General features: G+C 43.1%; 1 protein-coding gene and 1 non-coding gene across 6 annotated transcripts in view; one reads left to right on the plus strand and one right to left on the minus strand.

Annotated features, from left to right (window-relative positions):
• The window catches only part of USPL1 (ubiquitin specific peptidase like 1), a 37,215-nt gene extending 33,031 nt beyond the window's left edge, over positions 1-4,184 (plus strand). For all 5 annotated transcript variants that reach the window (XM_015083751.3, XM_027064630.2, XM_027064631.2 and 2 more), the window contains one exon: positions 2,117-4,184. In XM_015083751.3, the coding sequence (XP_014939237.2) occupies positions 2,117-4,002 (1,886 nt within the window). In that variant the 3' untranslated portion in view covers positions 4,003-4,184. The remainder of the gene's footprint in view (positions 1-2,116) is intronic.
• A 10,183-nt stretch (positions 4,185-14,367) lies between these two features.
• TRNAN-GUU (transfer RNA asparagine (anticodon GUU)) lies at positions 14,368-14,441 on the minus strand. The gene has a single exon. It is a non-coding gene; the product is annotated as a tRNA-Asn (tRNA).
• Between the last annotated feature and the right edge of the window lie 534 nt (positions 14,442-14,975).

Below are 14,975 nucleotides of genomic sequence, written 5' to 3' on the forward strand. Positions count from 1 at the left end.
TTCTTTTCTAGGTGAAGAATGGGATCATATACTATTGTTAGTTTACAATTTGCTTTTTTCCACTGTTTGCTTTTATTCCATGAGTAATAGGTGGTCAGTACAGATAAGTGAATGGTGCCAGTTCTGATTTCTTAGATATGTAACATGTACTTCTTTTAAAAAGAGAGTGCATCGTACTGAAAGGTTTTTAACTGAGAATAAAAAAATTTTCCTTAGTTTCCAATTGTTAGTCATAAAGAAAACATCTATTTCTAAGACTGTTGGACATTACAGATCATGTAGCCTTCTCTCCCCATGAAATAGAGTATCTGAACTCTATAATTTGCTATAGCTATGGTCAAGGTAAAGCCTTTATGTATGTATGTATGTATGTATGTATGTATTTACTTATTTATTTATTTGAGAGAGAGAGAGAGAGAGTCAGAGAGTGAGCAGGAGAGGGGTAGAGAGAGAGGGAGACCGAGAATCTGAAGCAGGCTCCAGGCTCCGCAGGGCTCGAACTCACAAGCTGAGCCGCAAGATCATGACCGGAGCTGAAGTCAGACGCTTAACCTACTGAGCCACCCAGGTGCCCCGTAAAGCCTTTATTTAAATAGTTAGACTTTTCAAAAGAAGATTAAATAGTACAGCCCATGAACTTTGCTAGGTTTTTTCCTAACATTTATCTGATATGGTTTAATATTGAGTGTGTTTCTCTCACAGTGTTCACTTTGTCTTAAACAAGATAACGCAGCCACTTAAAGTGTTGTATCAGGCTGTTGGTAAGGGGTCTTTTTGATATTTTCTGTTTTTTCCATTTTCTATTATTTGGACACTTCTCATAGCTGATATTTTCCTCTTTGGGTGGTTTGGGTGGGTGGCACAATAATGTGTTATAAAAGCACTTTGCAAGCCAAAACTCACATTATAAATAAGATTACCTTAAAATTTTACTCTGCTTCAGCATTTGGAGGGAAGTGGTTCTCAATAACATAAACAAACTGGAAAAAAAATTAATTTTTTACTGCATTCCAGGGAATCTGAAATCCTCTTCAGTAGGTTACATGGTTATATGGTTTCCAACATATAAAAATCAAATGGTTACCTTATAAAAAAGGTCATGGCTCCTCCCTCGAGCATTGAATCAGTCCCTGGGGATTAGGTCCAAATGTTAACCAAGTAATTCTAATGTGCATGTATGGTAGAGAACCACTGACATAAACAGACAACAGAGTCTCAGAAGTTTTAATGGGTATAGAAATAGTAGGTTCAGGTGGTTTATAAGGATATATCCACATAAACTTAGTGAATGGTTTTGTTGGGTTTTTTTGTGTGTGTGTCTACAGGGTCTTAACCTCTTCCCTTGTCCTACCTACATGATTTCATTTTTGCTTGACAAATGAGAGAATAGAAGCTCAGAAATAAAACAACTAAACACATGAAAGCTCTAAAGTTTTCGTTTTTTTAATCAGAAAAAAAAAATTAAAATAAGAATTCAAACAAATGTTGGTACTTGAGGTAACAGACTTCATGAAAATTCACAGATATGGAAAAAATCCCCCTGTTTTTTTTTTTAATGTTTATTTATTTTCGAGAGAGAGAGAGAGAGGGACAGAGCACGAGCAGGGGAGGGGCAGAAAGAGAGGGAGACACAGAATCCGAAGCAGGCTCCAGGCTCTGGGCTGTCAGCACAGAGCCCAATGCAGGGCTCAAACCCACACACCACGAGATCATGACCTGAGCCAAAGTCAAAAGCTTAACTGACTGAGCCACCCAGGCGCCTCAGAAAAAATCCATTTTCTGTTGTTGTTGGATAAATTGGGCGATACATACTGTATTCCAAGTCACAAAAGTTAAATATTTAGACTTCTGTCTTGATTTTTGTGGGTAATTTAGGGAAGAGTAAACACTATCTCAGTTTTTAAAATTTCTGGATGTTAGTCCGTAACTTTAATTGTCCAAATAAAGACTTTAACCTTTGGCAGAAGGAAATGGTGACAACGATAAGGCCATGTTCTCAAGTGTTCTCTTCGGTGGATATTCAGGGATACAGCAGTTAAAATGGCCAGAAGAAAATTAACCTAGCTGGTGCGTTTTGAATGTCTAACCTCATTTATTTAACTTCCTCATCCCCCAGGAACTTGGCTGGAATGTGATGACCTAAAAGGCCTATGTTCTGAAAGTCGTGAGAAATTTGAAGTTCTTGCTTCAGAGATCCATATTGTTATTTGGGAAAGAAGAACATCTGAGATGACAGATAAAACATCTGCCTGCCTTCCACTTAAAAAGACTAGTGATGAGCATGCTTTTGGTGATGAGGAACAAGCCTCTCCAGCGTGGTGTTCTGTGGGTGATGCTGCCTCCGCCGAGCTGTCCTCAGGAACTCTCCCCACCAGTGTGTCATTTGCTCCTAATACTCTTTCGCAGGGTCAGGCTGTAGCTCACGGACATCATTTACTTTCCGGTCCAGAAGGTTTGGGGGACGACAATATTTTATCTTTGACACTTGAAGAAATACAGGTTAACTCTGAAAGTTTCCCGTTTGAAAATAAACCTGTGGCAGAGAATGCAGGAGTTGGCAAAACAGAGGCTTTGCAATCACGAGAGTCACTACTGGCTTCTTTAGTATCCGCTCCATGTGTTGGAAACCTGACTCAAGACCAATTCATGGATTTAAAGCTTCCGTCTCAAACTGTAAATGCAAGCGTGCGATTTGCACCGCCGAATGCCGAAGACACGGGGATTGCTGCACCTGTGAATAATATCCCCGCTACTGATCCTGTACACGGTGGGCAGCCGGAAGTTGAGGGCACAGTGGCCCACGAGAAGGACACTCCATTGACACGGTTTCCTTCACCAAAGACTGAGAAATTAAAACCCGAACAACAGGTTACATCTCAGGTATCTAATTTGAAGAAAAACGAAACGGCAGCATTTTCTAAACCTGTAACAGCAAAGCCACTGCAGAATCCATCTCTGAAAGACACTCCGAAGAAACCATTTGTAGGAAGTTGGGTTAAAGGCTTATTAAGCAAAGGTGCTTCTTTTATGCCACCTTGTGTTTCGGCTCGTAATAGGAACACTGTAACTGATTTGCAGCCTTCGGTTAAGGGGGCAAGTAATTTTGGTGGCTTTAAAACTAAAGGTGTGAACCAAAAGGCTACCCGGGCATCCAGGAAAGCTAATAGGTGTGCAAGGAAGCCTCCTACGGTTAGCACCCCGCCACCAAGTCATCCACTGCCTGGTGGCACGACTTCTCATGTTCATGCTAATGTTACTGCTGATTCAGATGTTCTGAAGAAATGTGAAAACGCCCCCTACGGAGCTCACCGCAGTCACAGTTCCTGTGTCAAAGAACATGGTGTTTCTTCTGCAAACCATGGAGACTCAGTTGAGGGTCAGATTCATAAACTTCGTCTCAAACTTCTTAAAAAACTTAAGGCAAAGAAGAAGAAATTAGCTGCTCTTATGTCTTCCCCCCAAAACGGAGCGCTTCCAAGTGAAAATTTAGAACACGTGTCCCATTGTGGGTCTCCAAACGATTGTGACTCGATAGAAGACTTGTTAAAAGAACTACAGTATCAGATCGATACCGCTGAGAATAAATCTGGATGCACCACGGTTCCATACAGTGGTCAAAGTCATGAAGAAATTTTGGCAGAACTGTTGTCTCCTACAGCTGTTGTCTCAACAGAGCACTCGGCAAATGGGGAGGCTGATTTCAGGTATTTAGAAATGGGAGATGACCACGTCGCAGCACCAGTGCCTACTGAGTTAGATGACATTCCCCAAAATACACACCTGAGACAGGACCATAATTACTGTAGCCCCACCAAGAAGAATCCGTGTGAAGTTCAGCCAGACTCACTGACAAATAATGCCTGCGTTAGGACATTGAACTTGGAAAGTTCCATGAAGACTGATATTTTTGATGAGTTTTTTTCCACTTCAACGTTAAATTCTTTAGCAAATGACACATTAGACTTACCTCATTTTGATGAATATCTGTTTGAGAGTTGTTGATTGCATGCTATCTTTTTTTAGTTTGATATTTATTATGGCTCTTGGAAAACTCAATATGTTATTAAGTAGTATTTATACACTGGCCTTGTCATGAACAAAATGTAAGCTACGTGAGGTTTTACCTTTGGTTCTACCCACAAAGCATGTAATCTGTTTTACAAATTAAAATGATCAGGAATTGGTTTTCCTTGTTTGCTTCATTTTGTATTGTAGGAGAGTGAGTTTTTCAAAATGTTAAAAATGATACAGAGGAGTGTCTAGTTTCTGGCAGTTTTTACATTTGGGTACATTAAATTTCTACATTTTAATTTTCGGTTACAGTGGTTCAGGAGAAACACTAGTTTGTACAAACTTAAGTCATTGTACATGGGATATGAATGTGTGACTGGTAATCGTTCTATGGTCATAGATCCTAACGCCTGTTTCTTATACCAGTCAAGTGCTGTGGAATGTAAACCTCCCCCAAAGAACTTTCCTTCTCTACTTAGTAAGGATGGCACGAACCTTGTTACTAGAACTTTAAGTAACGTTACATGATCAATAAATGATCTCTAACAGGAAAATAATCTATCTTTGTGTTATATGCAAAGAGTCCACATGATCATAAATCTCATATTTTTCCCACACATTTATTTCCGCAAGCAAATTTGGACGCCATCCAACAGTTGTTCTAGGGAGAAAATAATAACCAAGTGCTTATAAAGCTTGCTGTATGTTACGTTCTGTTTTGTATGAAACACTAATTCATTGAAATCCCAACATTTCTGGGGCACCTGAGTGGCTCAGTCGGGTGAACGTCAGATCTCGATCTTGGCTCAGGATGTGATCTCACAGTTTGTGAGTTCAGGCCCCACGATGGGCTCTATGCTGGTGGCATGGAGCCTGCTTGGGATTCTGTCACCTCTCTGCCCCCTCCCCTCGTTTGTGCACACCGTCTCTCAAAATAAATAAACTTTAAAATCAAAACAAAAATCAACATTTCAGTCGGGTGAACGTCAGATCTCGATCTTGGCTCAGGATGTGATCTCACAGTTTGTGAGTTCAGGCCCCACGATGGGCTCTATGCTGGTGGCATGGAGCCTGCTTGGGATTCTGTCACCTCTCTGCCCCCTCCCCTCGTTTGTGCACACCGTCTCTCAAAATAAATAAACTTTAAAATCAAAACAAAAATCAACATTTCTGTGAGCAGGCTCCTTTTATCACATTTGACCTAAAAAAAACAGCACAGAGCTTAGTAAGTCGTACAGCCGGGTTTGAGTAGTGTGCTTCCTGCAGCTGTTAGAAGCATGTGTTCCCCCTCAGGACCCACTTAAAATTTGGTTGCTTAAACCGCACCACTGCAATAGTGATTTGAGTTACTAGGGGTAGTTCCTAAGGTTTTAAGGGTGGCAGTCTTGGGATAGAGTACTCTGGGACTCGGCACTTCGTGATTGATTTGTCCAATTTGCTTTCCGTCCCCTCCCCCGCCCCCATTTTCTTTTTTTTATCACAAAAGTACCGCGTGTTTATTGTCAGGAGAAGCTTGGGACATCCAGAAAAATAGGAAGATTTTGAATCTTCGATCTTTACACTTAGTGGTAATAACCACCACGAACATTTTCACGTTTGTATGCACATAGACTTCAAGAAAGAAATTCTACTCGACGTGTTTGTACAATCTGTTTTAACGTTTCATGAGCATTTTCTCCATCTTAACAGCTTTGGCAACTTTGGGATAGCTCCATAATGTTAGGTTGTACGGGTTATCGTTTGACCAATCTTGAGATTCCAAGGTGACTTGTACTGTTTTGTTATTATTCGTTGTGCCGCAACAATTCTTGTTAAGTTTTTGCACAGATGTTTTTCTTTCTTATTTTTGTCTTATTTTCTGGGAGTGGAATTCCTGGGTCAGAGGATATGCATTTTTAAAGTCTTTTAATGACGGCATGATTGGCTTTCCTGAACCCTCACCAACACCAAGTAGTAGCATTGAGGGAGCAAAAAAATCTTGGCTGTTTTTTTGGTGGTTGTTTTAACATTTTCATGATTACTAGTGTGGTTGAGTATAACTTTATATGACGTTATATGCCTCTATAAAGATTGGCCAGTTGACTTTCCCCAAGAACTTGCTTAATCATTTGAATATTTCTAGATTTCTGGTAAGTACCAAACAGTGTTGTAAACCTCAGAGATAAAGCAGTAAAAAAAAAGAAATTCTTGCCCTTTAGAAGGAGCTTGCCTTCTAAACAAGGAAATAAATATATCATGTTAAGTGGTAACAGATACAGTTGGTGGTCACTTGTGGTTCTCTTCTAGAAAGTTTCCACAAGCATTCCATGAATATGAAATACTGAACCACTGCTCCTAGGGGAATTGCAGGGTCAGGTTCCTGTGAGCCTCTGGTTGCAGCATTATTGTCAACTGATCAACAAATAACCTTGTTTTTTCTGTGCTTCTCTTTAAAAACACCTCAGGTAACATATATCGTTGGTTCATTCCCATTGAGTACAAGGCCAACAGCACTTTAAGTCATGCCTGAAGGAAGCTTATCTAACACATAAGGCACATCACACCTTTCTTGTGCTTAGGAACATCAGACAGCAGTTTAACACTACACTTGAGGTACATTTTAAACAGTGAAATCACCAAAAACACACAAGATGTGGCACTGGATATATTGCAAAAAGGACACTTAATAGCATGAGAGCTGAATCAAGGCAGTGTTGACCTGTTAGACCTCACCTGGGGTCATATGTGTTGGGCGGCTCTGTGGGTGTCCACAGTAACCACATTGTAAGTGTTGATTTTTAAGGTTATAAATCTAAGCATGTAGGCAAAATCACAAACGATCTGCATAATGAGGATTTAGTCAAATAGCACTGAATGCTGTGGAGGAAAACAGGTGAGCGCATGGGAGGACTCAGACTGAGTGGATTTGGAAAGTTTTCTTGGAGATGGGTGTCATTTGGCAGGGACTTCAGCGAAGTTAGGGAGTTGGGCCATGTGACTGTGTAGAGGAAGGGCATTCCAGGAAGAACAAAAGTCCAGAGGAGTGAGGGTGCTTGGCATGATTGAGGACTAGGAAAAGTCCATTGTGGTTGAGCAGAGACACAGGGAAAGAGAATTAAAACACAAGATGAAGGAGGTTGGCAGAAGCCAGTTTTTGAATGGTTTTGTGGGCCATAGCGAAGACCTTGTTAACACTTGAGAATAATGGAGGCCACTAGAAGGTTTCAGGCAAGGGCAGGATATCTAGTCTTAGATTCAAAAGGATCCCTTACGCGTGGAGAATGACTATAGCCGGTCAGAGTAGAAGCCATAGTCCGTTACAGCCTCCCCAGAGTTTAGGGTGAGCCCTGTGGAGGTGTTGAAAAGTAGCTGGATTACTGTTGCATTTCAAAAGTAGAGCCCACGGGATGTGTTGATGGGTTGGATGTGGGGCAGAAAGAGGAGTCTCAGGTTTTGTTGCCTGAGCAGATGGGTCATACTATTTACTGAGATGGGACAGGCTTGGGAAGGAAAAAATTTAAAGCAAAGCACTCACTCATTCAGTTTTGAATATATGTGAGGTTCCCATTAGGCTGCCAAGTGGAGATAATCTAATAGGGAGAGGCGGACACTAGAGATTCCTACTTAGGAATTATGAATACGTGATCGTATTTAATGTCCAGTAAAGGATGGAGTCATTTAGGGAACATCTGGGGAACAGGAAGAGCCATGGAAGGGACGTGAGTGTGGTGTCCTGAAAAGGGAAGAAAGCTTTTTTTTTTTTTTTTTTTTGAGGCGGAGCGATGCTGATGCGTCAGATGCTGCTGAGAAGTAGTGTAAGGAGAGGACCGAGAATGACCATTGGCTTTTGCAATTGGAAAGTCTTTGGTAACTTGGGGAGGACAGTTCAGTGGAGTTGGGACAAGTGTGAGTGGGCTCAAGAGAGAAGGGATTGAGAGAAAGTGCAGATAGAGACCTACCCTTTTGAAACATTCACCTGGTGCCCGGTGAGGGAGTGAGGGGTCAAGATTTTTGTTAATGTCTTTAAGACGGCAGATGTCATAGTATGTGTATGTGTGGACCTGAATGGTTGTTGTAGATGAGAGGAGTGATAGCTGCCACAGTAAATTTCTCCAGGGCTGGCGACCCAGTGTATGAGAGGAGGTGTGACCTTAACGAGCTAGAAGGAGTTTATCCATTTTATTTTTTTTAATGTTTATTTTTGAGAGAGAGAGGATCTGAAGCGAGCTCCCCACTGACAGCAGAGATCCCGATGTGGGGCTTGAACCCGCGAACTGTGAGATCATGACCTGAACTCAAGTTGAACGCTTACCTGAGCCACCCCAGAGCCCCCAGGTTTATCCACGTTAATACTAGAGAAGACAAATATATGGGTACAGATATTAGGAGATGTGATGATTGGGCAGTGAGGAAGGTCACATTTTTATTTTCTCAGGGATATAGTAATATTACCAGCTGAGTATGAGTGTTGGGGGAGTTGAACATTGAGTGAGAGAAGTTAGAATTTTTAGTCTGAGAGCTAATTGAACAGGGGCATGGCAATAGGCTCACTAGGCTGTACAGAGAACCCACCAGACGTTTATGGCCGTAAGTTTTAACCAAAATGAGCCAAGATGGTTGTTTTTCTCTAATCACATTTGCTGCTCAGGACAGAAAGAGTAGATGGGAAGTTGGATCCAGCCAAGGTTAGAGGTATTGCCAGGTAAATGGGACAGAGGAGAAAAGGAATTAAGGCTTTATGCAAGGAAAATGATTTTAAGGATGTGATAAGGAGGGCTAGAGGGACATAGGACAGGTGGTGATCATTTAAAAAGTGGTGGCAGATCTCAGTGGATTGGAGGTGGGTGCGAAGAATGCCAGCGCGGGACTAGTTGGAGTGAATAAGAAAGCAGCGTGCTTGAAACTGAGCTTTTGGGAACAGTGCAGTTATTGGCGATGACGAGGTCTGAAGTGTGACAAGGGAAGTGCATGGCCAAGGTCCCATGAAAAGTGAGGAGATGAAGGAATCAAGAGGCTAGGATGGTGTTTGGATAGACTTTGTGGAAGGCAGAGTCCTTTAAATGGCGGCAGGAATCCTGGTGGAAAGAAATATACAGTAAGCCAGGAGCTAAAATCCTCAAGGAAAGGCGGAATACCACGAAAATGGCTGATGGCCGCAAAGGAACAGCGTGGGTGGTTCAGTCTAATGGTCTGTGCTTCAAAGGCACGGGAGGGTTATAATGAAGAGGGGAACAGTGGTTGAAAAAGCAACTAGGAGAAATTTGATAGAAATTTTACATTTTATATTCTTTTCCTTTCAGTATTATGTTTTAGCCAGGTCATTTCCACACCCCAAATATACAAATATTTACATATATCTTCTGGTAAAGCTAGGTTTCTTTTCTTTCTTTTTTCTTTCTTTTTTTTCAGTCATGAATCTTTAATTCTTTTGGAATGTATTTTGATGTGCTGCACTGAGGTTTTTCTCCCCTGATAGTAAATTTGTTTGAACACCATTTGCTGAATCAACTTACTGTTCTTTAACCATTCAGGATACACCATTCACCTATCTTTCATATTAAATGTAACAAATGTTCAATTCCTGTAGTAAGTTGAGGGGGAAATTTTGGTGCTCAGTGGTAGAATGCCAATTAAACAGTGTAAATCTCAATTTTCCAGGAGAAAATACGCTGGGAAGAAAGTCTATTAAATTTTAACTGTTTTTTCTTCCAGTTAACATTATTATAATAATGTACTCTGCAAGTCAGAAACACTGGACGAAAAGTGGAAGATTTATTAGAGTTTTGTTCTGTTTTTGTTCGCTTCCGGTTGTATTGAGATATAACTGACCTACATCTCTGCATAAGCTTAAGGTATACAGCATAATGCTTTGGCTTATAATCACAAAAATGATTACTGCAATCAAATTTAGGTAACTTTAGAGTTTTGCTAGGTACCACAAATACAAACAACACAAAAAGGACTGCTTCTCCAAACGCAGAGCCTGGGGGCCAAAAAACATTGATCAATATGTGTTATGGCAGAGGATGACGAGGGAGGGTGGGATCCATCTGGGAGGTTAGAGAAAGCATCCCAAAGAAGTCACATTTAAACCAATGACTTCATTCCGAGCAGTTTCCAGAGGCAACCCCTCCTGTGGGTGCCTGTAAAGAGTCCCCCATAGTTGGTTGGCTCTGAACAGGCCTGCTCAGCGAGCTTATCTGTGTGACTGTCTTTCTGACTCTCTTTCACTTTTGAGCACCAGGACCTCCACACCCCTTCTCCCCAACCAGTGTTCCCTCAGGAAGCCACAGAAGAGGCAAAGGAGGCAGAACGGCATACCAGGTTGTTTCTAATCCGAGCAGATCCACGAAAAGGGGCTTATCAACTTCTGCAACATAGCAAACGGGCTAAAGTGACAACAAATCTAGTACCGGAGAAGTGTAAAATACAGTCGTCAGGAGTTAAAATGTAACCACAGAAGCAAGAGGCCATCGAGAGAAAAGGAACTTGTGAAAGACTTCACATCTCAAGATGGAAATTCATTTTGTTTGGTTACTGCAGGTACTTAATAGCTTGGTAAAGCACCCTTCTTGCCAGCCTTCTCTTTTTAGTATACCTTCCCACCAGGCTTGGAGGCGGAGATCGGGGAATATGCTGAGGTTCAAGTGTCTACAACACCAGATATTTACTGCTCCCCCAGCCCTAAGGCAGTGTAAACCAGGCCAATTCAGCAGGATGGCAAAATGTTTGCAGCAGTAAACTGATGTCCCTGCTGGCCACGAAAGTTGTGGTTCCAGTAAAGAACCTCCTTGCTTGATGATTAATGGAGAAATTCTGTATTTCAAACTTCAGTTCTATGTTGAGTCACATCCAATGTAGATTTTCGCCTATGTAGTTTACACTCTAGTGAATTTCAATTATCAGACTAGCCTAAACTCTAGTATTAAAGTGAATATGTTGTTCAATTAGGTATAAATAAACACCCCTGTGCTCACACACACATATGATAATCTATAATAATCGACTTCCCAGCTTAGTACTAAGATAGTCGGTCTCCTTAAAGTGTGTGTTTGATTTGCTTTGTCACTTTATCTTAGGGAATAACTAGTTTGAGTCCTCTTTGGCAGACAGTAATTTCTGTTCTGTTTTTACTAAAAAGGAAAAAAAAAGCAATGAAAAATGGCTCAATTCCTCCAAGGGGGTAATAAAATATGACAGTTTGCTCGATGTCATTAAAGTAACTTGCAAGGAAAGAAATACAAATTGGTATCTGCTGTGCTGTAAATCCCTATAGAAGCAACCCTTAAAGGACCAATATAGTAAAGCCCTTCACATCAAGTCATTGCAGATTATAAAAATAAGGTATTAAGTGTTAAAACCCCAAAGCAGCCTTTGTTTGGGGTCTGAAGTCATTTATTACTAATTTTGCGTATCTACTTAATTGCTCAGCAAAAAAAAAGAAAGAAAAAGAAAAATTGGTTTCTTGGTGGCTTGTCAATAGTATTAGACTATTCTAGTTCTTTGTATTACCTTAAAAGCTTCAGTTTAGTAATTTTTCCATCCCTAAACACTTTGGATTTGACATACTTTATAACCTTTATCACTAATTAGAATACAAATACAATAAATACAGGGGCGCCTGGGTGGCTCAGTCAGTTAAGTGTCAGACTTTGGCTCGGGTCATGATCTCACGGTTCACGGATTCCAGCCCCGAATCAAGCTCCGTGCTGGCTCCCTCTCTCTGTCTCTCCCTCTCTCTGTGCCCCTCCCCAGCTCACGCATGTGCACAAGCTCTCTCTTTCTCTCTCAAAATAAATAAAAACTTTTAAAAAAATGAAGACTTTTAAACTTTTAAAAAAATGATTCTGGGACTAGGTTTTTTGTTTTTGTTTTTTTTTTTTCTTTTTGGGGCTAGGTTTTAGATGAACTCCATGGTGGAGAACCAGCCACAAGTACGGTAAACTGAAAGTATGGGCAATGTATAATTTCTCCAATTTCAAGATTTCTTTAAGACCCCTCCAACATCAAGCAACACTATCACCATTTCTTGGGTCACCCAGGCTGTAAATGTAGGCACCACCCTCCACATTTCCCTCCTGTTTCAGTCTCTAAATCTTATCCAGTCTTCCCTTGAATTACATCCTTCGTTTCTAAAGTCACCTCATTGCCTCTCCTTTGAAATATAATTTCCTCTTAACTGTTCTCTGATCTCTTATTTTCCCTATTCTGTTGCCAGACCAACCATCAAGACTAAATTTCATTATATCCTGAAACAGAAACCTTTAACAGTTACTCCCTTACTTTATAGGGTAAAGTCTAGCCTCATCCTTTGGTCTTCAGGGCCCTTCCGCAAGCTAAGAACATTTTCAGTGCGCTCTATTTAAGTACATTTGTTCCATATTCTGGTTATGCTCCTCTCCTACCCACCCCCATCTTGTCTCCAAATTTTGCCAGCTTTAAATAGCTCTCCCCTGCCTTCTGGCCTGTCCAGAGCTTTCAGGGTTGTTTCAAATCCTCCACGGAGACACAGTCCAGCCTATCTATGTTGACTTCCTCCTTTACTGCCTGGGAACATTTTTCTGTGGCCCTCACGCTGACACTTCATCATATGCGTTTTTATCTGAGTATCTATCTCTGTTAATCACATACTCTGAGAAGGCAGGGAACGCATCTGTCCTGAGCATGTGCATGTGACAGGCCTGTGGTAGGTGAGCAAACAATGTGAATAAAGACGTAGTCACTACACTCCAGGGGTTCGTATTCTAGTGTAGGTGACAAGTAACTCCCTGTTTTCAGGGTAGCGTGATGAATGAATGGAGGAGGGGCATCAGGGGAGGCCTCCCTGAGAAGGTAACTCCTCTGCGGATGTTACCCAGGTGTGTACAGAGGGGGCGGGGACTGGCACATCAGGGTAACGGGAAAGACATCTGGGGGGTGGGGGGTACAAGGCGGCATGCGCCATTGAAGGAACTCCTGGTAAATGCATATAACCACTAGAAGTTTTCATGCAGGAACATGGTAGGAGACAAGGCCACAGATCATGAAAGCCTCTGTGTGTTAAGCTCAAGAATTTGAACTGCATCTTGAAGGAAGCAGTTTGGAATCTAAAATGATCACTAAGAACAGAAGTTGGTCTCTTCCCTCAAGGAGCTTATAACCTAGTATAAATACGATCAGCTTAAAGCGGAAGGATATGCTTTCTAAGGCCTCATAACGTAAGTGTTAGCAAATATTATGCCTCCTTCATCTTGAAGTGTTAGACTAGATTTGGACAGTACATGAATGATCTTATGACCTAACTGCCTTCCCTTTTGTTGTTTCTACTATAATCTATCCATAAGTATGAGTGGAAAGCTTGGAATGTGGGGGGGGGGGGGGGGGAGGGGGGCCGGCTACTGCTGAATCCGCCTGAAATTCTCCAAGTGCAACACTGTGTCTCCTTTTTTAGGGCTTCTCACTAGACAACAGAGGGTATTTTATTATCAACAATTATTTGATAAATAATTATCAGCCAGCATTTGCCAAGGCATTTCCTAAGAGACCGCCGAGTGACGCAGCTAACTTATTCCTTGTTCCGAGTCTCTCAGTTCTATCCAGGAAAAGTACATCCCAGAGACAAAGCACCCACCACATGACCTCAATCTTGGCAGGAACGAATTATAGCATCACGTTATCATATTATCGTGTGGTTCTCTATCTTTATAGAAAGTCTTATGTGAACCATCTGCTTGTAAAAGATCTGTGTCTTCTGTGAGACCGGAGTTGAAAACACGTCATTGGAAACCTTTTAGCAAGAACTCATACAAACAATTTCTGCCTGAGTTTAATTTCAGGGAAAATTGTGTCAGCGATCTAACGCAAACATCAACACCTTTGCCTAGGTTCAAGTCCATTGTCCAAAACAGAGCTCCGTTTAGCACAGTTACGTGGGGTGATTATGCCCCCACACACTTTTAGGTGACTCCCCTTGCATATGTTCATCGAACAGCTCCTCGGATTCTTCTGGCAGTAGATAAGGCAGTATTGAGTAAGTACATTTACTTTTTGGTGGTATCCGATTTTCTGGGAGAAAGTCACTTGTCAAGGGGCAATTATTTCCCCCCGGTTACAGTTACTGCTGTTGAAGCACAATCTTGGGCCGGTCTCCCGAAGAATGTGTGTAGGTTTCCCGTGGATAAATGACCACGGGAACTGAATGACCAAGGCACAAGCTGCCAGTCCAGACGCAGAGTCCCTCTTAGATCCGCCCCCGCCGTGCAACAAATACTGAGAGGACAAGGTCTTCCTCTAGCCTGGAAGCGTGGTGGCGTCGTACTCCCGTTCGACTAAAAATCTCAGGCTTGCCATTTTAAAATGGATCCGTCTCGAGGTCATCTCAGGAAAACGAGCGCTGCCCGTCCCTGGGTGGGCTCGAACCACCAACCTTTCGGTTAACAGCCGAACGCGCTAACCGATTGCGCCACAGAGACCCAGCTACCAGGCTCGCCGCGCGGTGTGTACAGATTTCCGCGGCCGCGGAGGCTCTCGCCGCCCAGGGCGTCGCCGCGCGAGCCGGGCGGAGGAGCGCGCGGAGGAGCGCGCGGAGGAGCGTGCGTAGGAGGCGGCGGGAGGGGCCGCAGCTGCGGGCGGCCCGGCGCGGGCGCGCGCGGGCGCGAAGAGGCCGAGCCCGCGGCCGCGCGGGGAAGGGAGTGGGGGGACGAGGCGCGCCCCCGCGGGCGGCGCCGGCCCCGGCCCGAGCTCGTGAGCGTGCCCGCGCTGGGGCGCGAGCCCGGGGGACGCGGAGGGGCGCGCCCTGCGTGTCTGCGCTGGCCGCGTGCGGGGCGCGGCGGGTGCCCGAGGCCCCCAGCAGACGCCGCCCTGGGTCCCGCGGGGAGAACTGGGCAAAGGGGTCCCGGTAGAGCCTGTGAGAGAAGAAGCAAGTGCGCTGTGGGCTCGGAGCACGGGGCCGCGTGTGTCAGGCCCCAAACTGTAGGGCTGGCTTTCCCAAGCGTCGCCCAAGCGTC

Source organism: Acinonyx jubatus, chromosome A1, assembly GCF_027475565.1.
Source record: "Acinonyx jubatus isolate Ajub_Pintada_27869175 chromosome A1, VMU_Ajub_asm_v1.0, whole genome shotgun sequence".
In the NCBI taxonomy this organism is placed as follows: domain Eukaryota; kingdom Metazoa; phylum Chordata; class Mammalia; order Carnivora; family Felidae; genus Acinonyx; species Acinonyx jubatus.